The sequence below is a fragment of the Diceros bicornis genome, chromosome 29, assembly GCF_020826845.1.
Source record: "Diceros bicornis minor isolate mBicDic1 chromosome 29, mDicBic1.mat.cur, whole genome shotgun sequence".
Classification (NCBI taxonomy): Eukaryota; Metazoa; Chordata; class Mammalia; order Perissodactyla; family Rhinocerotidae; genus Diceros; species Diceros bicornis.
Window position 1 is genome coordinate 33,654,458 of NC_080768.1, and position 25,569 is coordinate 33,680,026.

Sequence of the window (25,569 nt, forward strand, 5' to 3'; positions counted from 1 at the left end):
TTGCTTCAAAGTTGTCTACCTCCCGAGTTCTGAACACTGAATTGCTACCAAGCTATGAATGGCAGCTTTTCCTTTGTCACATGCTTCCACCATGACAACTCAGTATCTTTGAGCAAAGTTATCAAATTCGAACCTGTCATCAAAGATAATAACACTTTGAATGGCACTTGATCCAAATCAGATGACCTTTCCACTACACACACACACATACTCCCCCCACACACACCACAAACTGTGCATATACACACTGCAGGTGGCATTTCCTTCACAAGAACAGTTTGTAGTGAAAGTGGGAAACACGGAGTAGAGAAGTGTGGATAACATGGGTTAAGGTCCATGTAGATTCAGTATTTCATTCACCTAACAAATATTTTTAAGGACCGATGATTTATTCATTCAGTCACCAACTATTTCATGTGATGTGCCAGGCATGTGCCAGGTGTGTTCCTAGACACAGGGTACTCGGTGCTGAATACAACAGGTATGGTCCCTAAGCTTGTGGAGCTTACAGTCTTGTGAGAGAAGATAGAAAAGAAACCAGGCAACGAGGAAGTAACAGAATTACAATTATTAGTGCTATGAAGTGCTGGGAAGGAAGAGTCAGAAGGCCATAACAGAGAATCCTGGGGCATGTGGCAGGGCCTTTCTTTCTGTAGGATGGTCAGGAGGGTGTGACAGGACATTTAAATGGAGACCTGAAGATAGCAGCTGCTGGAGATGCGAGGGAGTGTTCTAGGCAGAGGGAACTGTGTGTTGTAAAGGCCTGAAGAAAGAAAAGGCTTTGCATGTCCTCTTGGCTAAGAGGAGGCAGTGTGGCTGGAGCACAGTGTAGACGAGGAAGTGTGGGGCACAGGGTGACCAGCTACTCCAGTTTGCCCAGGACCAAAGGGTTTCCCAAGGCATTGGAACTTGAGTACTGAACCTGGGACAGTCCTGGAGAAATGGGGATGGCAGACAACCTAAGTTCAAGATGAATTTGGAGAGACTGACTTTGAAACCACCCGCACATTTTTTGATTCATCCTCAGAAGCTAATAATAATATTATCACATTAGCAGAATATTAGAGGAACAAACTGCCTGTCTCTTTAAATTGAATTAAATCTTTTTTGATCTCATAGGTCAATTTCTGGGAAAAGGAAAAAGGTGCCTAGACGGAAAGAATTTGTTGTACTTTGACAATATTAAATAGCAAAAGTTAGGAAATGAGAAAATTTCATAGATAATTATAGCTTAATCACTACTTAAGAGTAATCAGATTAAGTAAATGATGTGAATGAACTTTGACTCAGAAACTGATTTTACTTTCCGAATAGTTATAGATGTGTGTCTGTGTGTTTGATATAAACAAATAATTCCTTCCTTCCTCTTTTTCTTCCTTCCTTCCTCTCCTTTCTCTGTAATCAATGTCATTCAGAAAAGGAACTGAAATAACTAATATTATCTTTTTTTATGTTGAATTTTATGCTTTTCAAAATATGATCACCCTGGCTTATTGAATCCCCATAATAATTCTATCAAGTAGGTATTATCTTCACCATAAAACAAGACTATGAAAAGTGAAGTGACTTAGACATCACACAGTAACTTAATAGAAGGGTTGGGGCAGGAATCCAGGGCTCCTGACTCCTAGACCAGAGTTCTTTATAATACTGCCCTATGCCAGTCAGCTAGTTTAATGACAAGATTTTGTGGAAATTATTGGTGCTTAAAGGAAGGAACTATAACTGTGTCAGCAGTCCTTGAAAACGCTATAGTTATCCTCTAGAAATAGTCTGCCACACAGAGCAGAGTCATCGCGGGCTCCAAAGGACAACAGAATTTCTCCTGGGTCTCATCACCTCGTGTCAGGTCATCTTTGCAATAACTGAGGGGAACTAGACCCTCCATCGGGCTCTGACATTTTGCCTGCCACTCATGCACACTGAAGCCATGACATGTCTTACACCTTTGAAAACATCAGAGAAAATAAAAGAAATTGCTCTCATTCTGAACTTTACCTCTGCTAGACCAAAGGATTCGCTGACGGGGCAGCGATGAAAGCAAGAAAGGGGAGGATCTCAGAAAGAAGAGACAAGGGGAACAGATTCTCGGGCTCAAATAGCAATTGACTAATGTTCACACTGGTAAAATCGCCTTCTACAATATCTACACCTGTACTTCTCTCACGTGTCCTTATAAGATTACTGTGAATGTGGTATCCACTCAGGAGAAGAAGCAACTCGTTGACACACAGATAGTTGTATGTTCATTTCACTCAAAAAGAGTTGTTCTGAAGTCTGCACAAACCAAAAAGACAGCCTGTTGACCACAGCCACAAAGGATGTAATTTCCTCAAGGTTATAGAGAAAGTCAGTAACAGAATCAGATCTAGAATCATCATCTTCTGAAGACCCATGTTGTAGACCCTGGCCTTCTGCATCTGCTCATTCGTTTGCATCCTATGAGTCCGCACTGCTGTGGTTAGTGCACCCTTGTTCCTAGAACCACCCATTGTTATTGCACCTGGCATTAGGACTCAGTAATAAGTTGAACTCTAATTTCTGGAATGGTTACCACCTGATCATGACGTCATAGAAGCCCCACAATTCCGTCACCTGATGATTCGATGCAAACCACAGAATGATAGTGGGGAAGACCACAGAAGCCTAGCAATTCCGTCTCCTGATGTTTCGATCCAAGCCACAGAATAACAGCGGGGAAGACCTGGGGAAAATGTCCTGCACAACGGAGATCCAGGCAGCGTTTATTCTTTCCTCTTTTGTGACCTTCTTCGTTGGACTCCTCATCTTATACATTTTCAGGCTATTCTGGAGGGCCATAAAAAAATGGCAAAACATCAAAGGAACGGGAATTCTCTTGGTCAGTTTTCGTATGTGGGATCCCACTGTATGAAGATCAGAGACAGATTTGACATGCGTTTGTGTTTAGAAAATGATTTAGGCTTTGCTCAGTTTGCGTGGGCTAAAGAAACTAGCTCTGACCCAGTGCCTTAGAAAGAGGATGATCCTGCTTGGGGTGGAAAACAGGAGCCTAGGCCGTCATCCCAAAGGCCGCAGGTACGGGGCCAGGCCTCGTTTCCCACCACTCAGAGAAGCAATGTCTTGTATGGGTGGTGATGAATGCTAGCTCTGGACACAGAGGTCACTGTTCTGAAAAAAACTTCCGCGAACATTATGTCTATGTCTCTATTTTGAATTTTAAAATGACAATTGTGCCAGATACTATGAAGGAGCCAAAAAGGAACATCAAAATCAACTTTACTTTGATAAATCGTGCATGCATGATGCATATGCACTCATAAGTGTACACTGCCTTTTGTATACCATGTTAACACAACACGCTGAACTGCACACACCTACACACAGAAACCCATGTGTACATGTGCATGCCATCTAGCCACAAACGCAGAGACACTTCTGCCTGAACAAGCTTTGCAAGGGTGGGTGCTATTGAATAACGGCTGGCGAATGATGGTGACGAGAATAATGGTATCTTACCCAGATAAGACTTAGCTGAACAGCTTGAAATAAAACTCTCAAATGCTACATAATGGCTGTCCTATTACCAGTGGTTGAAGGCAAAGAGCTTTTTTACACCCTAGGTGGTTTCTTTCCATTTCACTTTCCCAAACTTTGTTTATTTCTCTGATAGATTACAGTAATTTCCATAATAAAACACATTTCACCTGTGCATAATAATTAATATTGAAAGTTGCTCAAAACATTTCTCTTAAAGCTAAACATTGACATAAAATAGCAGAATTAATGATAACGGTAACTTTTTAAGGTCGTTGGCAATATCATAATACGGAAGTCAGGTTTCTTCATTCAAGTACTCGATATTGAAGTTCATAGATTTCGTCGCTGATTCACTCTATTAATAATTATTTGTAGATCAAAGACTTTAAGCAGTAGCATAAACATTGGGGAAAGAATTCTGGGGTGCTGTCTTCTAATAACATGAGAGAGTACACAAATGAGTAAGGGGTATGGTGAACCCACCGTCTACCTTTTTTTTTTCAATGCACAACTGACTTTGTAGAATTGTTTAATGTCTTTATAATTCTGCTCCAGGAAATGTATCTTTTTCCCCATCATATTGATTTTTGTGTGGTTACAAAAATGTGAGAACTCATTTGTCCATTAACATTTGGGGTATTTTTCATTTCTTTCATTGGATGTAATTCATGTCTACCCCTCAGTCCAGAGGTACCATTTAATTTCAAACAGAAAGCAAATGCTACAAAATGTTAAGAAGTGGGATCTGAGGAACCAGAATACTATACTCTTCTGCTTTTGAATCTTGAAGGGAGTTTGATAAAAGTTGAGTGACTTCTCAATAATTTGTTGTATTTAATTAAACTGAGAGTGCTGTATTTTTCTCTAAGCCTTTGGGAAAGTTGGCATAATGCAAAAATGTCACAAATCTAGGTACCGTGAAAAGTTCTTTTAAAAATTATTTGGAGAGTCATAATTTTCTCCTTAAATGTGCATTTTAAAAAGGTTTAGTACATTCATAAGTACAATTTTATTATATCTTAGGGCCAATTTGTTTTCCCACAGAAGGCACTTCCAATTTTATCATGAAATTCAAATGAATGCTCCATATTAACGTCATATTGAATATTTTTAAAAAATTAATTCCCAGATGACATCTCAGGCATGCATACGATGGTTCATAGGTATTAGAGGGTAAGTCGTTAATCAAGATATGAACTCTATCAAAGAGTCATTTAATGAGACTTCCCTTCCTACCACTCAGAAAATATGAGTAGAAAAATTAAGCCATTTGAAACCCTGGCTCCACATAAAATGAGCTTTTCTAAAGGTCGGAGGGTCTCAGTCAGCATGGTGCGGTCAATCCTAGTTCAGTTGTGTCTTTCTCGGCAGTGGTTCAAGACTATCAACAGATGTGAATCCTAGTTCAGACCCCAGCCTTTCCTCATTGCCTGCTCGTGGGCCAGGCATTTAATTTCTTCATACCTCGGTTTCCTTACTGACACAAAATGGATTTAATCATACTGACTTTGTCTACCTCATAGGACTATTATAAATTTCAAATATAATAAGTGAAGGCATTTGGTAAATGTGAGGAAGGATTATAATTTCATCAGTTTATGATACCAGATAAGGAACTAAACACAAAATTGCTGAAACCTTTCTTCTTCTTTCTCTCTCAAAAAAAGCAGACACTTAAGTAATCACCTAAAAATCGGTTTGTAATCTTTTCTCACTGTTTACGTATCTTTATGGAAAAGGATAAGACGCTTATTCCCAGAGCAGAAAGAAGCACGCTGCTCCCAATCCTGATCATACAGTCCCGTCAGTGTGAAGGGCCTGGGACTGGGACATGAGAAAGGCGTGATGAAAACTGAAGAATTCAGAATTAAAAAGCTGGGCAGAAGCCCGTAAAATGCAAAGCTAGTAAAATTCATTTTGTGAAACACTGCTTCAGCCGCATCAGCGTTCCCCGGGCTGGGCCAGGCGGAGGGATTTCTGGTTGATGCCACAGCAGAGGCTCCATCAACAGACATCAAACAGATTGCTTTCTCTGAGATCCAGCTCACTCTCGATCCCTTTCTCTTGCTTGTAGGAATTAATCTTGTCAAATGGCATTGGTGATGAACATTTAAAAAGTCACCACCACTTCCATGGAGCATTTCGTGATCGGATAGAAATGTTACTTTCGGCACAGACCTTTGTGGGGCAAGTGTTGGTAAGTACATTTTCATCGTTAGCTTGCTAACGAACTTTAGCCATGAGCATGATTATAGTCGGTATATACAATTTTATCGCCCAGGTGAGCATCCGGTGTTCCCTGGTGGCCTTACCTAAAATATCACTACCTCCCAACTGCCATCTCTCCCTGTCTATCTTCCTTAGCCGTTATTCTGCTTGCTTTTTCTTTGAAGTGAATATAATTACTTGGCATTATATTTTCTACTTGTTGTCAGCCTATCCACTAGAAGAAAAGCTTTACTAGGGAAAAAGTTATGTGCATTTTGTTCTCCTCGTATGTAAATGGATGTCTGGCATATAGTAGATGTTTCCAAAAATTCGATGTTTAGTGCATTATCTGGCCTGAAATGTACAGCTATTTTCCCCTCCTTTGATTCCAATAGCCTCTTTTCTTCATTATACAGACTAGTCTTTTTTTGCCCCTCTATAATATTTATCATTTTACTTCCTGTCTTAATGTAAGTAACCTGGACATATTAAAACTCAATTCAGGCATCATCTCCTGGAGGAAATCTTGCCTTATCTCCATATTAGGCTGGGAGTTCCTTGCTAAGCTTCTATAATATCCATTGAACACTGTTATTAAAATTATCTGTGCATATGCCTGTTTCCCCCAGTGCACTGTGAGCTCCTTGAAGGAACAGACTATGTCATGGAAATGTTTATCTTCCATTGTCTGGACATATAAAAGAATATTGCACTCATCATCATTTCAGTAGTATAGTTTTATCTGAAACATTAAAAAATAGAACCTATAATTTGAGGGTATGCTGCCATCAGATGGTGGGATGATGAAAGTAGATGTATGTGAGCTAGTGATTATCCTTTGCTTTTTTCTAGTTAAAGTTTAATTCAGATATAATTAATTTTTAAAATTTATTTGGAAGGACATAAGTAAAATTGCTTTGATAAAATCTGCAGGGAATGTTGAATAGTCTGGGATTGTGCCTCTCCTCTTCTTCCTTCTGAAGTTTTTGTCTCTTTTCTGAAATCCCTGTTGGTATAAACTGTTAGAGAAAGATTTTGTGATTCTTTCTGATTTTATCATGGATTTCTTGACTAGGATCTCTTCAGATGTTCCAATCATGTTTGGTTGTGTGAGAATAATATTGGGGATAACATATTCTAGGTCACTGGGTGAGGCGGAAGAGCACGTATATCATCTACCATGTAAGCGTTACATATGGGAGTGGGAGGAGAACGAATGATCAGGGATTACAAACCAATAAAAATTGCTTCTTTAATGGCAGAAAAATTGTTCTTTTGATCTGTTAAAGCTGATGATTAAGTAGTTGATACAACAGGAGACGAGGAGGAAAGGTTAGATTAGAATAAATACTCTAGCATTGAAAAGTATGGTTGCAAATCTCATTAGGGGTCCCAAGCAAGTGTTTTAAGAAAAGATGAGAAGAGAACAAAATGGCTTATAGATTTCCTTTCCATCCATCCTTCTTTTCTTCCTTTGTTAATTCCCCTACTTCCTTCTTTCAACAAATATTTATTGTTTGCCAACTATATGCAAGGTAGACACTCTAGACATGGCGAAAAATGCAGGCAAGAGTCTTGCACAAATGGGCCTTAAATTATAGTGGGATAGAGATGATAAATATGTACATAAACAAATAAGAAAAATTCAGATGGTGATCAATGCTCTGAGGGAATTATGAGTGATGTGTTTGAGAGTTTTCATGGTTACTGACTTAGATTCCATTAGATACAGTGATCAGAGAAGAAATCTCTGAAAAGGTAAGATTTGAGTTGAGACATGAAGAACCAGAATAAAGCAATTGAAGCGTGGAGAGAAGAAGGTTCCCGATAGAGAGAAGATTTTTGGAAGTAAAGAGCTCAGGTTGCTGTAAGTACCAAAGTGAGGCTAGAGGTCATGAGGGGCACGGGGGAATGAGGTCTGAGAAAAGACAGGAGAATCATGCAATGCTTTGCACTTCATAGTGAGGATCTAGGCTATTCAAATGGAATAATTTTATTTTAATGCAAAGGGAAGTCATTGAGGATTTTTTAAGCATGGGGTTGACATGGTCTAATTATGTTTTAAAAATTCAACAGCACTAAAGTTTGGAAAAAAAGGAATTGTCAAAGTTATACCAGGCAATGACAGTAGAAATTGGGAGCACATTTTAATATCAGATAAGTTTGAATTTAGGGTAAAAAACAATAAACGAAGCCAAGTAACCCGTATTAGTTTCCTAGGATTGCTGTAACGAAGTACCACAAACTGAGTGGCTTAAACAACCGAAATTTTCTGTGTCACAGTTCTGAAGACTAGAAGTCTAAGAGCAAGGATTGGTTCCTTCTGAGGACTATGAGAAACAACATGTTCCATGCCTTTCTCCTAGCTTCTCATGGTTTGTTGGCGATCTTTGGCATGCCTTGGCTTGTAGATGAACTCAGATCTCTGTCTTCATTTTTGCATGGTATTCACATAGTGTTTTCTCTGTTCATGTCTGTGTCCAAATTCCCGTTTTTATAAGAAAACCAGTCACATTGGATTACAGTCCATCCTCATGACCTTATCTTATCTGAATACATCTGAAAAACCCTATTTCCAAACAAGGTCACTTTCAGAGGTACGGAGGTTTAGGACTTCAACATATCTTCTTGAGGGGACACAATTCAACACAGTTCAACATAACCTTTATAATGATAAATGTAAGAAACCTCAACCAAGACATAACATCATGAATATCACTACACCAAAAATATAACTTCAAGATAATTGATAAACAAAAAATTAAAAGAAATAAAAAAGAAATATTAAAAACATTGGCATTGGTAGAAGGAAATTTTAGTTCCCCTATCTCATACCAGGACATAGTAAATAGAAAGAAAAAGTAATGCTAATAAGCATAAAGAAGACCAAAGTAACTTAATTAAGAGAGAGCTGAGGTGAAATGATCAAATTCCATATGCTGAAAACAGAATTTCAACTTACAAGTGCCTATGGACTATTTATAAAAATTCAACATATATTAGGCCACAAAAAACAATACCAATTATAAAACTTACAAAGTACAGACAGACAACATTAACTGAACACAGTGTAATAAACAGATTAGAAAATAATAAATAAACCCAGAAAAAGAAGCAAAAACAAAGAACTTACAGCTAAAAAGATTTAAATCTCTCTCTCTTAGATGACTCTTCACTTAGAGAAATCAAAATAACAATTGCAGTACATTTAGAGTTTAAAGATAAAGGAAACACATATCCCTTGCACCTGCAGTACAAGATGGGAGTAGTTCTGAGTTAAATGCATAACAATGAAAACTTATTTTGATAAACAAAAAATAATTAAAATAAATGAATTAAATATCAGTCTCACAAAGTTAGAGAAAGAGAATACATTAAAGCTAAGCAGAATAAATATAAAAAGCAAGTCAGAAATTAATGAATTATAAAACAGCTGATTATTTGAAAAAACAATAAAATAATCAATAGCTAGTATAAACAAGGAAAAGAGAAAAAAAACACAAATATGTATGAAACAAAACATTAAAACGAGACAATAAGTACAGACAAAAAGGAAATTGAAAGATATACATGCAATTAAATTGAAATCTGAATGATTCCTTGGAACAATATAAATTAATAAAACCAACTGTAACAGAAAGAAACTTAAACAGACCAAATATCTGGAAGAAATAAAGATGTTGTCAAGGACCTGTATCACCACCACGACCACCATCCCTCCTCCCCGTCCTCCTATGGGAAACGTAGATGATTTCAAGGTCCAGTCTACCAAATCTTCAAGGAACAGATATCTCTACTGCTAATTAAACAGTTCCAGGGCATAGAAAATAAAATAAGCATCTTATTTTCTTTTTCAATGAAGTCACAGTATCTATAGCAAAACTCCCAAAGACGGCAAATAAAAAAAGTCTGCAGGGACCTGCCTGGAGGCATAGTTAACCTTAACCTCCTGCCTGGAGGTTAAGTTTGCCGATCCACTTTGGCGGTCTGGAGTTTGCAGGTTCGGATCCTGGGCGTGGGCCTACATACCACTTATCAAGCCATGCTGTGGTGGTGTCCCACATACAAAACTGAGGAAGATGGGCACAGATGTTAGCCTAGGGCCAATCTTCCTCAGCAAAAAGAGGAGGATTGCCAACAGATGTTAGCTCAGGGCTAATCGTCCTCACCAAAAAAAAAAGTCAACAGACTAATGTCATTGACACTTTGGGGGAGGATACATGGCCAGCCAACCACTGGAAGAAGAAGAAGAAGAGGAAAAAGAAGGAGGAGGAAGAGGAGGAGAGGAAAGTGAGAAAAAGAGGAAAAGAAGAAGGAGGAGGACAAGAAAAAGAAGGAAAATAAGGAAGAGAAAGAAAATTCCAAAAGTCGAAGGGAAAGAAAATATCCCCAAGACAGGATACTGTCTTCTAGAGATTAGAACTCTAGAGATTAGAGCCTTCTAGAGATTAGAACATGGCAAAGTATCAACTCTATGGGCTTGTTATTTTAGTTATCACAAGATATGTTTACGACTACCTGTGGGAGATATTCCTCTGAATTTAGTTCCAAATATAGTCCGGTTCCTAAACAATCTGTTCCTGTTTTTTTTTGGAGGGGGGAGAGTGTTGTTAATTGTGTAATTGACATGTTTCTCTGTTGCTGATGGCTAGGAGGTTTAGAACCAAAACTATGGCTTATCTTTAGCAAGTGTATCTATTTTTAGCAACATTCTAGGTAGGCACTATTTTATGTCCACATTTTATTTTTCTGTCTTCTTTGGCTTCTATTTTTTCAGGTCTTTGTATTCTGCCTTACATCCTTTCTGTAAATGCATAATCTTTTCTGTAACTGTGTAATCCTTTCTGTAAATTAATAAACAAACCCTTAGCAAGAGCAACAGTTGTCAATCTTGGTATACAGAACAACTGAATGAACAAATGAAGCATCACAATTCATTTGGAAATGAGAAAGAATATTTCATAAATGATGCTCTTTTTTTTTTTTTTCGTGAGGAAGATCAGCCCTGAGCTCATATCCGTGCTAATCCTCCTCTTTTTGCTGAGGAAGATCGGCTCTGAGCTCACATCTATTGCCAATCCTCCTCGGTTTTTTTCTCCCCAAAGCCCCAGTAGATAGTTGTATGTCATAGTTGCACATCCTTCTAGTTGCCGTACGTGGGACGCGGCCTCAGCATGGCTGAAGAAGCGGTGCGTCAGTGTGCACCCGGGATCCGAACCCGGGCCGCCAGTAGTGGAGGGCACGCTAAGCCACCGGGCCGGCCCAATGATGCTGGTTTTTGACTAAATAAAAATTTATTTTGCTGGTTTTCCTAATTAAATACTACTTCTAGGGGGAAATAAAGAAAAATATAAAACATACTAGAAAAGATCAGTCTTCTAATATTTCTGTAAACAGAATACTCATGCTTGTATCTATAAAGATAGAAAAATTGCTAAAATTGATGTTGAACCCTACCTCTTTCTAGGAATAAGTAATATCCACAAATACATACATTAATTGAAAAAAAATCTCATTTGGATGAATTTCCTATACAATTTTACATTTTATGTTTGATAATTATCAGAATTTGTTATATAGTTGTGTTGCTTTACTCAAACGTATCCTAACAGCTGTAATGATAATTCAATCCAGAAGAAATTTTTTTAGTTAATATTTACAGACAGGTGTCAGAAAATTTAGATTCCCTTTTAGTTCCTTGCACCTATCTTGAGATTTTCAAACCCGTTTCTCCTTGTCTCCATTCAACTACGATTTATTATAGGTGTTATGCAGTAATTATTGAATCAACACGACAATATATGTTATAAACAAGGATGATCCATAAGCCCAGGTTTTTGTCAGTTGTCCTGGTGTAATTATTAATAGAGTCTCTTTCACTCTTCAAAGTTTATGTGTTTGGACAATTAATAATACAGCTGCCTTAGTTTTAAATGAAAAGTTTTTTTAATGCCACAGGACATTCTCCAAGGAGAAGGAGCCACCAGAGAGAACGTCGCTTTGAAGGTCTCCTTGACTGCTCATAGATTAAAATCTGCCTTTGTTTAGAAAGAACCCTTTTTTCTCTCTCTACTCCTCACATCATTGCCCTCTCCTGATGGGCCATGTCCCTCTCTTTTGGTCTCAGTTAGCTTTGCTGGAGATTTATATATTTCATTAGTCTCATGATATACAGATATGTATGTATAATTAAATTTTTTTATCCTTCTTAATTTTAATATCCTTTTTTTTTTCCCATTTATTTTGTTGAATTTCGTTCTTTTCCCCTCCAGTCAGTTTCAATGAATGGTAGTATTATATCACAGGCTATCCCACCAGCTCAGGGTGAGAATTTCCTAATAAACCTTTCCTGATTCTAAAACTGCTTCTTTTCGTGTCATCCAAAGGTCCACCCCAAGCTTGGGGAAGAGTCTACTGGATGAGCCCTGAGTTTATTGGGAGAAATCCCCAAACTGACATGTTTCCCTTTTGCAAGGAGTTGGGCAGGGAGAGCAGAGTTGTAGCCTCCAAAGAACGGATTAAGGAGCAATAAACACGCTGCTCCACCTCGTGAAGCTTGCTCTTCAAAAGGAACATCTTAACCCACAGGTTATTTTTCCAGCATGGTAGTGGCTCACGTCGTTACTTGTGGCAGAGGGCCCTGGGCTGCTCCTGGGGCCTCCACCCTCCCTCTCCCACCAGCGGTAGCCGGCCAGGGTGCAGCTGGCCTCTGCCATCCTGTGCACATCATGCTTCCTCTTCATTCCCCGCCCTGGTTTTGGAAAGCCTCCAGCAGCTCCTGAGACAGCCCCTCAGGCACCACCATCCGCAGGCGCTGCTTCTCCTGGCACTCAGTGATCGTCCACTTCAAGGCCTGGAAGCAGCCGCATGGGTGGGCTAGCGGCACAGGCACCTGGTAGAAACGGTCACCCTTGAGGATGGGTCGCAGCCCCATCACAGGCTCACAGCATTTCAGTGCTCGGTGGAAGGTAGTGCAAGAGTAATGTTCCACGGTTGCTGTTCTGCAGAAGCAGCTAGTACTTCTCCAACTGCTTCCTTCTCACAGCTTCCCGAGTCTGTGTCAAGCGGGTTCTGGCCAGGACTTTGTTTCCTCCAAAGCCATCGGGTTGATCAATTTACTGATCACTGGCTCTCCATACACAGAGTTTATTCTCATCGCTGGGGCAGCTTTGGTGAGCCTGGTCTTCCAGATCTCCTGCTCATACTTCCTCCTCCGTCAGCTCTGCCAACGGCTTTCGGTCAGATTCCTTGCCAGTCTGGGGATCCCTGTGTTCGGCACCCTAGCGGATCCCCTCCTGGCTTACTCTGGACGCCGCAGGCCAGCACTGCGCACCTGCGGTGCCGGGTCCCACCACGCTGGCGCAGCCTTCACCGTGGGCTGGCCTCTGATCTTCCCAGCTTCTTCAGCTGAATCTGACGTATAAAAACTTTTTTTCTCAGAGTACTTCTTTGGCCATATCTCATAGAATTTGGCAGGTAATTTTATTTTTATTAATGCCTAATTCATTTTAAGTTGTTTTTAATTTCGATTTCTTGTTTTGATTCATGATCTATTGAGAGGAATGTATGCTTTTATTTTCTTGGGGATAGAGTGGCTATCTTTTCTACTTTGCTAAAATTTATGGTCCAAGAATATCACTGCCTCTATGATTTCTAGTTTATGGAATTTATCTTTGTTGCCTAGTACATGATCGATATTTTTTTTTTACTACCTAAAGGACTTTTAAAAGAATATGTATTATCTGCTTGATATGTAAGCACCATTAATTATGTTTTATGTATTTTCCATATCCTTAATTATTTGCTGACTGGTTGAAAGGAGCATGTGAAAATGTTTCATTTATAATTTTATGGTTTTATTGAATATCTTGCATTTCCAACAGATTTTGAATTATACATTTTATATAACATTAATTAGTGGATATGCTTACCTATTTTTCTTTATTACCTATATTTTCTTGGTTGATTGTTCCTTTTACCAGCATGAAATACCCATTTTTGTCACATTTAGTGATGATGTTTGTGTGTGTGTGTGTTTGTGGATTTTTTTGCTGGAATATTTTAGAATACAATGTTAGCATGTAATATAACATTACTTTCATTTTGTTCATACTTGATTGGGATGTCTTTACCCAGCTCTCTTTCAATTTTTCTGTCTTATTTCCTCTTAAGTGTGTCTCCTGTAAATATCTTGTAGCTGGATATTTGTTCTTTTATTGATTTAAGAATACATTTATTTGTTCATTTACCAGGGGAATTTAATTATTCTCCTTTATGGTGATCTGTTTTATTGGTCTTTATAATATTTAGAGATTGAATTTGTTGCATAAATGGAATGTCTAAATATCAGTAGCTTAAAAAAACAAAAGAGAGGTCTGTTAGTAAAGAAAGAAAGAATGAGTATTGGTTATGTAACTAAGAGCTCTGTTACTGTCTTAGTTCCTTATGTTACTGGAGAGGCAGAATGATGATGCGACTGTGGATTTTGAGGGACATAGACTCAAACATTGGCTCCTCCACTTCCTACTGTGTAATCTTGGGCAAGTTAATTTTTAGAATCATTCATATAATGTGGATACCCTCTTTTTAAAGTATGGTAGGGAGAATTACATAATAATACGTGTAAATCCTTCAATTGACCAACACGATGATTTTGGAGGAAACAAATTACTGGCCAGAACCCGCTTCACAGTAAGCAGTGGCCATTGGCTGGTATTTCCATTTTTTATTTGTTACTTTTTATAACTTTTATTTATTTTCTTTCATCTTTTGACTTGGATAATTCCATTTTTGATAGAATATCGTAGGCGTATTAGGTAAATCAAATGCAGAACAAACTTTCCGTTCTGTATTTCTTTACGTATCTCTGCATGTTTTATGTCTATATCCTCCTCTTGTATGAGATCTTTGGCATGTTTTTCCTCCACACCACCCCTCCTTTCTTCCAGAAATTGTTGAGCTGATCTGAACACTCAGTTCCAGAATGCTATTGTGTGTTTTTAGCCTTCTACATCTGGCAAGATTTTCCTCTTCTTATTTGCATTAAAGGTAAAATTACATTAATTTTACCAGTTTCATTAGGCACCACTTTTTCTTACATAACATTTTATCTTTCTGAATTTTTTCTTTTTTTTTTCCTTGAGTAATTTACATATTATTTGTAAGGGAAGTGTGGGTGGTAAGTTTTCTGAATCCTTGAATGTCCAAAAATGTTTTTTTCCCTCACTCTCATAAGTGAACAACAATTTGGTTGGGCATAGAGTGCTTGGCTTGCAATCCTTTTTCCTAAAATCTCTATAATGCTGTTCCAATGTCTTCTAGCACTTAAAGCTACTTGCTAGATACTAAGCTACTGTCTCTCAGCTCCAAATCCACCCTCTATCTCCTGCTTTGTGATTGAGGCCAGGCCTCAGCAATGTCTCTTTTGTCAGCTCACTGAAGCTCAGTTAGGCTCTGCCAACAGCAGGTACAAGAGGAGACCGACACCTAGAGGAGAGGAAGGGAACTGCTCCTTCTGTGTTTTGCATCTTTTTTTTTTTTTTTTTTCAGTCTTACCTAACCAATGGCTTTTCACTCTAGTAGCAGTACTTGGTTCTTGTTTCCAGTTTTCTCCCATACTGCCAAAATCAAGCTCACACATGCCCTCAGAGGGGCTGAGATTACCATTACCGGCCAAGCTGGGACCCTCCTCCCAGGCCTCAATCTCAACTCCAAAAGACACTTCTTTTAAGATGCTAAATGTTGATAATCCTAACCTCTTTTGGTTGATCTCTCAGCCTGCCATTGGGGTGCAGCTTCTCACAGTTTACTACCTCTGTGTTACCCCATATTCCCTTTCTGCCTTTCTAATCCTCCAACACTATTTAGCAAATTTTTAGAATCTTGCTAGGAACACAAATTGTAATTTTAAAAAGTTTAATTACATATTATATGTTAACTCTTACATTGGAGGTCATTTCATCTGTTTTCTCTGTGTGATCCTCCTGTTTTCTTACACTTCCCATATAACTGGCAATTTTCTATCGTCTGCTCGTATTCATAAGTGAAGGCTTAGAGTATTCACAGTGTCTCCTGTTAACTGCGTTGGCTGTTACTTGTATTCTGAAAACTCCCGTAACTATCCACCAAGTAAACAGGGGATTTTAAGCCCCGCTGTGGAAATCAAAGACTCAGTTTACTGTGTTTTCCCACAAAGACAAACATGGAGGATAATGCTGTGGCCAGCAGCTCTGCAACCCAGGCTCTCTCTGGAAGAGGTCTCAAATTCTTCAGTTTATTTTTCTCTGACTGCTTTCCAAGGTGCTTCTGAGAAAAGGAGTGTTGCTGCCAGCCAAGAGGTTACTCCTCAGCCACTGCTTGGCCTCAGAGTGTCTCCTCTAGGCCCCTCTGGCTTTGCGGCTCCATCTTCAATCTATAGTTCAGGTGGAGGGCTTTCTACCCCTCCCAACAGCCAGCACTTCCAGATTTACCCCTCCGACCCAAGAGAAATTTATAGGGCCTCTCAGAATTATCTCCCATTTCTACCTGACTCAGAACAGTGTTCACAAGCTTTTAGCTTCCAGTGCTTTGTTTCGGTTTGGTATACATTTTGCTATTTATTATGTATTATTTCTAGATAATGTTCTTTAGGTTTGTGGCATGAGGTTGGTATTTTTCTTAGTTTCAATATAACTAAAATTTTCTCTTTTGTTGTTAATTTCTATGGTTTAGAAAGTTGTAAACATATGGCTTGCCACCATCATCTTTCCAGAAGCCTGTCAATATATGATTTATACTTGAAGAATCACTTATGAGATTTATTGAGAGAAAAAAATATTATCATATGTAAAGAAAAAAAAGATTTCATGAAAACTATTTATTAATAATTATCAGTATGCTGAGATTATATATATATATATATATATATATATATATAATCTCCGCATATCCATTTCCAACATGTTTCCTGAGCTTTGGACTACATTTCTAACTAAATATCTCTGTGAGACCCACAAACTTAGTAATATCTCCATCGACACTTAATTCAGTTGTTAAAATGGAACTTATAGTAAGAAATGAGTCCCAGGAAAATAGATGCTAGTAACTCCCATGTTTTAAGTAAGCTACAATACTGCCCGTTACAAAGCAGTTGGAAGAAAACCAGTTGAAGCTCTAAGCTTCACATGTAAATTAGGGTAAGCTGGAAATAGAAGAGGATTTTTGGAATAAGCTCTGTTGTGGCAGAAGTGTGGGAGTCCTTTCCTTTCATATTAACCCTAACAAAAGAGGCTTAAGGGCGACCACTCAGAAATTTCAGTTTGCATTTTTGGAACTTTGGGGACACAGAGGACTGACATCTGTCTCACTCATGATAAGGGACTGTAGGGCTAGCTGCTCTATGCCAGAGAAGTTGCCACACTGAAGACAATCTATCCTTCTAGTATTGGTTGGGGCAAAGAATGCTTGAGCTGTTCCATGGGCCAGATGTGGGTCGCGTGTGAGAGTCTTCTCCTACCTGCTCAAGTAGGCATCTGGAGGGTAAGTGTTCCAACAGAATATGAGAATGTGAGGTGTACTGAGAAAAAAAGTTGTGAGCAACCCATGAGAGAATATTCTTTCACTCAGTTCATGGGAACCACAAATGGGACACTTAGCAATTAAATATTATCAAGACTGCAACCCTCTGCCCCCTCTCCTTGCATTTCTGATCCCCTTTACTTTGCTCTACTTTATTTTCCTAGCACGTGTCTTCTAACATACCATATAAGTTACATATTAATAATCTTTATTTATTGTCTAGACTGTAAGCTCCGTAAAGGCAGGGATCTTTGCATATGTTGTTCACTGATGTATCCCAGTCACCAGAATAATACTTGGGTCATGGTAGGTAGTAAAGAAATATTTGTTGAATTTCAATATGCATTGAATTGGGATCTCCATGAAAGCCCATGAAAGTAAACATTGAACACTTCCCATGCCCAGAGAACCCAGGGTGAGAGCATGGTGATCTAACACCAGTCAAGTCCAGCGTTTCCTGCTCTGACCTCCCCTTTCTGTTCACTCCCCACACTGGCCTATAATTCTGGAGAGGGCAGAGGTAGCCTAGTCAGCGGGTAACTAGGAATAAAAACCCAAACAGGGTTAATAGAGAAGAAACTGACCTCTTTCCCGATGTAGGTAGCTGCCCAAAGAACACCTGAGCTGGAAGGGGGTGAAGCTTTAATTATACATAAAATTCAGAGTTTTATTATTAGTATTATTAATATAACACTGGACTTAGCATATTTAAAGAACAAATGGTTTGGAAACTAGAAATCACTGGAGGAATGTTTGGTTACTTAAAGTTACCTGAAAAGTCATGGAGGCTAAGATTACATCCAGATGGAGAAATCTCTGATGACATTCCACAAACTCTGCTTATATTATAGACCAGATACATTGGCATGTTAAAAGCACTCATTTTCTTTTCCTCACTTAAAGCACTTGCCCTCCTGTCAAAATTCTGACCATTCTTTAGATGGGCATGTTTGAGGCTACAATATCATGGGCAATTCCAGTCCAGAGTCTGTATCAAGTAGCTCTCAATTTCTAGCATGTAATAGAGTACATAACACATATTAAGCTCTTGATTAATGTTCAATGAGTGATTGAATGAATAAATGATAGGACTTCTCGAGATCAGAAAGTTTTAGGGGCAGCAGGAAGTACAAACTGTTTATTCTGAAGTGTGTGAGGGTTAAAATTGGTAAGTAAAGTGGGTAGGTACATGTTCATCTATTGAATACTCAGTAAAGGTCCAGTCAATTTTTCTTGAATGAGTGAATGAATGAATGCTAACATAAATGAAAGTGGGAAAAAATTACTACACATATATAGGCAAGGTAAAAAGAGAAAACACAATTCTGTTGATTTGTTTATTCATCTATATTCATGCCAATAAAATGGATTTGTACATTTGTCCCTATTGTTTTTTTTTTTCCCAGGTGATCCTTGTCTTTGTCTTAAGCATCGGGTCTCTTATAATCTATTTCATCAACTCTTCTGAGTGAGTAAAATCCCCAGCCACCCTGGTCTGCTATATCAGTAGGTTGCCAGCTAATTTGGAATTTTCTCTCAGGAATAATGCTTAACGTACTTTCAAACATACTCACACACTCAAGCTCATGAAAAATGGTAAGTGTTTAGTTCCCCCCAGAAAGCACTAAACCCAACTCCACAAAGAATTGCACAAGTTTCCCCTGGACCTTGTCATCCTGCATTGCTAGAGGCTGGGGTGCTGTGCACAGGTCTTCTCTAGACTCTCTGGGACTACAAGCCTCCAGCTCCTCCCTTGGACCAGTTATGAGGGCTTTAGGTGTTGAAGCAGAAGTTCTGTGGTTGTTTTAGGGTTTCTCAACATCTTTCAAACAGCTTTGGATGGTCTTGAGAAAGGAAAATGCTAGACTTTACCTGGCATAAAGGAGCAAATTATTTTCTGCTCTTCTCTGAAGGCATTCCCTTCTTCTATCCCAAAGTTAAGACAGTTTCTTGGACCCATCCCAGTTAACCTGAACTCCACGCTGATCCTCTGGGAATTACATTGGACTTCCAGTTGAAGTAAAATTGGGATTGCAAGGCCACAAAAGTCAGGCAACTTTAGAGATCCTAGGGAAACTAGTAGTCTTGGTTTGTGAATTCCTTACTGATATTTTTAGGAAATTTTCTTTGAATTTGGTTCAGATCAGTCCATTTGACCTAGAGTAGCTCTGTCTCAGAAGGGTACAGAAACCAAAACGTCATGGCTAGGTAGATGTTCTTACAAACCACAAAGAGCCATGTAGTCTCTATGCCTCTGAATCCCCATTGATAAAATGGAAATAGAACAAATAAACTCTATGAAAGGAAGAGCAGGTTAATTTTCTTGTTATTTTCAGCTCCATGCACAGTCCAATGGTTTTGTTCATGTATATCTCTACTCCCAAGAGAAAAGTAATTTCCTTGAGATGTGAACTTAAGTGCCTGGATTGACCATACATGTTGAATAAATAGAAAATTGCCTACCTTTTCCTTTTATTTGGTCTTTATAGACACAGCTTTTAAAATGTACATCTTTACAAATTGTCCTCATTTCTTTTCCAGCCCTGTTGGAAGCTGTTCTTCATACCAAGACAAAACCATCCCTATTGATTTGACTTTCAATGCTTTCTTTAGTTTCTATTTTGGGTTGCGAGTAAGTACCTATTGAAAGTGGGAGTAAATAGATGAACACAACAGACACAACATGAAGAGATCTGTGTGTGCCTTAGTTATACAATCTGCTTATGTTTTCAGGCTCTAAAGCTAGAGGATCGGTGCCCTAAATTGTTAAATGTATAATGACACGTAAAAACTCTCTCTTCTGCACTTGAAACTATAAGCCAGGCCAAAAATTCCAACACAAATGAAAATGATTCCTTTTTTAAATATCATCACACTGTCCTCATTATTGGCTTCCCACCTACCACTGAGAAAGCTTTACTAATAGTCATAAGCTAGCAGAACCTGAGTAACAAGCCTCTGAAAATGTCATTAGCTTCACGTATGGCATATGTGCCAGATAACTATATGCAATACTTTTGTGTCTTTATTTTTGTTACACTCCTTTATTAAATAGTTCTGTCATTCCACAAACATTTATTAAGAACCCATCCTAGATATAGATTTCAATGTATCTATCCATCCCATGTTTGTGGGAGACTGTATAGATATGCATACATGTGTGTATATATATATGTATAAAAGATATGTTATATATATATGTGATATGTATTTCTATGACCTTCCTTCAGAACTTACTTCGACCACACTGACCATCAAAATCGTCTTTATAAAGCAGACTTTCCCTTCTGGAAATGCTTGCTTTCTTAATCTAAATAGGGAAGCTTACAAACACAGGCCTTGCCTGGCCAAACTTCTAGGCAGCTGTACCTTTTCCACTGAAGACCATCCTAAATTATGTACCTTCATTGTTCACAAATAGGGGATTTTATCTATATAATTATATATATCAGAAAGCTCTAGGAACAGTAGGAAGGTCAAAGTGTTTATTCTGAAGTGTGCGAGTTAAGCTCCAGTAAGTAAAATGGGTTCATGTTCATTTACTGAACACCCACTAAAGGTGCAATCTCTATATCTATATATATAGGTATGTATGTATCTACAGTATATTCATCTATATAGTTACATAAATAAATATATATATGTGTGTGCATATATATACACATATGCGTATAATAGAATGAGATCAGAGCTTCAGTTGCTGAATGAAATGTAGCTGAATAAAGCCACTCATGTTCATTTTAAAATTCTTGAGGGTAACAGAATTTGGGGTCTTTTATTTCCATTTCATAGTTTTTGGCAGCTGATGACAAGGTCAAGTTCTGGTTGGAGATGAATTCGATTGTAGACATCTTTACCATCCCACCAACCTTTATTTCTTATTATCTGAAGAGTAATTGGCTGGGTAAGTGTATTGTAGGAATCAGGAGCAATCTCTGAAAAAACCCTCAACATTCATTCATAAGTGTCCCTTGTTTTCTTTTAAAGCCTGAATGCCATTTAAAAAAAACTCCTCACCGTGATTGTACGGTTTTGTAATATATTTTCAGAACCCATTTTTTTTTTTTCTCAGTACCTCACGCTGTACCTGCTGCACAGTAGATGTCAGTGGCTGCCTGTTGTTTGTGGACAGGCTTGTCCACAACCTGAAAGGCGAGGCCCCAACATCTCACCCCCCTGCGGCCCTTTATGCTGAGATCCCACATGGACTGGAGGAGATCAAAAGCCTCCCTTGGTTTTCGAAAACTATAAATCATCATATCCAGACACAGTGTGACATGTTAGGGGTTTATTTAATTACTTACGTTGTCTTTAGGGTGGATGAATTAGCAGCTCATGGGCGTTATGTGGCTTTTATCGGTTTTTATGTAATTTTTTGTTATTATTATTTCAATATTTCTTGCCATCATTATGATCAAACCACATAAAGTAAAATATCATGCAAACACATGAGGAGCGTATCATAGAGATTCTATAGACAGGAGTTTAAGTGGTTTATGGATAATTTGGTCTCTATTCTAAAGAAGAGTTCAATAGAGTAAAATGTGTGTTGTGCTTATTTTATACTTTATGTTAGCTCAGCAACCCTGTGGAGTAGGTACAGTATCAATTCCCATTTTGCAGGTGAGGAACTAAAGAAGCTGAGGGGATTGTTTTGATTACAATGGCTATTAAGGGTCAGGGCTAGGATTTCAACTAAAACCCATGCTCTTAAACCTATGACATTATAACATACATACATGTGAGCACTTCAGGGAGAGAAGACTGTAAGCAGTCCCAGTTGTGTTATCATTCAGACTACCCCCTCAGTGACCGTTTTCTGTTGTCATCTTTCTCCTTTCCATTGCTTTGTAGGTTTAAGGTTCTTGAGAGCACTGCGGCTGCTAGAACTTCCTCAAATCTTGCAAATTCTGCAAGCCACCAAGACCAGGTAAACGCTAGTCCTGCCGCAAGTACTACTTACTTACTTGTTTGGGGCAGGAAATTAAAATGTGAACTGAGCCTTTAACTCAACTCATTTCCCACCAGAATTTCAGTTCAAAAGTCATGAACTCCCTCAGCTCCCAAGATATTATTCGCTCCCTTTCTTCAGTTATATTAACATCACGCACCGGCTGAAAAGTTTGCCATCATTTTAAAGATTTTGTTTCCTCTTTATTTTGTAGAACTACAATGTGTAAGTCCATTTAGGCTTTAATTCTGCCCCCCATCCACCCAAATAAAAAATCGGAGCAATTCAGAGGCTTTGGTTCTGCACATTTGCTACTATGCGTCGTGTCTTTCCTGGCTGAGAATGTAAGACAATTCCCCTGAGCATGAGGGTTGCCCAGTAGCAGCAGTGGACTATTGCTTACAGAAATGGAGCCACCTAAATATCTCCAAAAGAAAAAAAAAAAAATCCAAACCACCTTTGAGCAGCAACACTTCTAAAGTTTTAAGCAGTTTAGTATTATGTTACCACTCAAAATCTCCATGCCTCTACGGTCTCATTAGAAGCATCAAATATTACAAGCCAGGTGGGTTTCACTGCTAAGTGTTTATGCATTACGGAGCGTAAATATGGATCCCAGTCAGGACCAGAAAGGGCTGTTCTTGTGTGACACGTGGCCCTGCCTGGAAACCACAGAGATTTCAGCTAAACTCTAGGGCTTTACTTAGGAGACAGGCGCTTGTCTCATCCTCTTCACCCAAAGAACCCGGTGTGAGTTTAGCCATAGGAGATTATGTTTCTGTGATCTACTCAAATTTTATTTTGCAAGCCCACTCTCTAGACTCCTGGGACACTTTATTTTGTACTATTACTTTAGACAATGTAGCAGTCTATTAAATTTACTTTATGATGATGCACGTATAATATATTATTAAAAGCAATATATCAGGCTATTGGCTATCATAGCAAAGTCTAAACTTTTTCAACAAATGTGTGTGACTGGCTGTGTTTTAGAGCTGTGCATCTCAAACTCTCATGTGTATGTGAATCAAGCAGAGGATCTTGTAACAATGCAGATCTATAGATCTGGGTGGGGCCTGGGATTCTACATTTCTAATACTCTCCCAGGTAAGCATATCATTGCTTCTGGTCCAGGAACCACACTTTTGAGTAGCAAGATTTTAGAGGATGAAGTAGTTGTGTTGTTCTGGAACCTATCAGAATCCAACAGCTCTTTGTCTTTCTTCCTCTAGCAATTCAGTGAAGTTTTCCAAACTGTTATCAATAGTTCTCAGTACCTGGTTCACTGCTGCAGGATTCATTCACCTGGTAAGCATCTTATAAACTCTTTGATGTTACTAGTCCGCGTGAACATCTTTTCTTTCTTTCTTTTTCTTTTTATTTGAGGCAGGAATTTTTTTTTATGAGATATAATTGACATACAATGTTATATTAGTTTCAGGAGTACAACATCATTCAATATTTGCATATATTGCAAAATGATCACCACGATAAGTTTATTTAACATCTGTCACCATACACAGTTACAAAATTTTTTTTCTTGTGATGAGAACTTATAAGATTTACTCTCTTAACAACTTTCAAATATGCAATACAGTAGTCCCCTCTCATCCACAGTTTCCCTTTCCACAGTTTCAGTTACTTGTGGTCAACCTTGGTCTGAAAATATTAAATGGAAAATTCCAGAAATGAACAATTCATAAGTTTTAAATTGTGCACTGTTCTGAGTGGCGTGAAGAAATCTCATGTCATCCTTCTCCATCCTGCCTGTGATGTGAATCATCCCTTTGTCCAGCGTATCCATGCTTTATACACTACCTACCTGTTAGTCACTTAGTAGCTGTCTTGGTTATTGGATCGACTGTCACGGTATTGGAGTGCTTGTGTTCAAGTAACCCTTATTTTACTTAATAATGTCCCAGAGCGCAAGAGCAGTGATGCTGGCAATTTGGATATGCCAAAGAGAAGCCATAAAGTACTTTCTTAAAGTGAAAGTTCCCGACTTAATAAGGAAAGGAAAAAACCATATACCCAGGTTGCTAAGATCTATGATAACTTTCATTATTACAGCGTATTGTTATAATTGTTCTATTTTATTAGTTACTGTTGTTAATCTCTTACTGAGACTAATTTGTAAATTAAACTTTATCATAGGTATATATGTATGGGGAAACGTCTTTTCTTCAAAAAATAGAGGTAAACCTTGTGAACTCCTGTCTACATCAGGAGTTTCCAGTGTGAGGTTTATCTTTTTACTTCCTTTTTCTGGGTTTTCTCCAACCCCATATTTCTCACTAATATGTATCTCCTACACTCAAGGTATCTATGTTCCTTCCTTCATCTTTCAAAATCTGCTCTTATGAAAGAATCTAATAAGCTTACCCTTCAAAGGTGTAAGCAATAGGTAAAATTTATCGCTATATCTTCATAGGTGTTCTAGCATTTAAAAAAAAAATAGTCAAAGAAATGAATCCAATGAAGGAATTTCACATTTATCAAAGCCAGAGAGTTGGGGAGGAGTTGCTGAGTTGCAGAGGGGAGCTTTGGGGCTTTCTTGGTTCTCCTGAAATCAATCTGTATATACAGCTGCTTCCCTTTCCTACAGGAAAGCCTAGTTCTTATCTCACATAATCAGGAAAATAATAATTGGATTTCAACAGTAGGAAAGAAATTCCTGGACTTTATTGCTCGAGGACAGTTGAGGAGCAGTCATTAGAAAATGTGGAAATTGAAGTGGGATGTTAAAAGCCTGCAGAAGTCTTTGAGTAAAGCAAAATGAAACAAAAATTATAGTAGAAGTCTTTTTCACTTGAGTCCTTCTCTGAAAATTAATTAAAACAATAACAGGAAAAAAAGTAAAAAATTTACCATCTTCAGTTCGTCAAGAAAAATGTCAAACACCAAATGCAAACTGTGATATGAACCTTCAAGAAATCTGAAACCGGCCACATCCTCCCTCAGGACTCAAGCAAGAGAGAGATTTCTGTGAAAAGAAGTGTCATAACAGTAAAGACGGATCCGTGGATCTAGAGGACTGGATCTAAGGGTATGGTCCTACGATGAGAAGCAATGATCAGTGTCCCTGTAGAGGCCTGTTGACCATCACAGAATGGTAGGCAAGAGAATGCTAAAGGAGAAACCATGGTAACAGGACTGTTTTGCCTTCAATAGCAGTTCCAGTGAAGGGCTCTCCGGCTGAATGGGGCCTATAGGCATATTTTATTTGACCTAATTATGTTCATATTTTCTGGGGGTTTTTTGTTTGTTTGTTTGTTTTTTATTGCTTGCTAACATTTTTTAGGGAGATTGGCCCTGAGCTAACATCTGTTGCCAAT

General features: G+C 38.4%; 1 protein-coding gene across 1 annotated transcript in view; it reads left to right on the plus strand.

The window, feature by feature from the left end:
- Positions 1–2,665: 2,665 nt before the first annotated feature.
- KCNU1 (potassium calcium-activated channel subfamily U member 1) overlaps positions 2,666–25,569 on the plus strand; it is a 134,223-nt gene continuing 111,319 nt past the window's right edge. Inside the window, 7 exon segments of the mRNA XM_058524865.1 lie at positions 2,666–2,860; positions 5,594–5,716; positions 18,690–18,751; positions 19,825–19,915; positions 21,076–21,187; positions 22,138–22,213; positions 23,467–23,542. Coding sequence (XP_058380848.1) covers positions 2,666–2,860; positions 5,594–5,716; positions 18,690–18,751; positions 19,825–19,915; positions 21,076–21,187; positions 22,138–22,213; positions 23,467–23,542 — 735 coding nt within the window.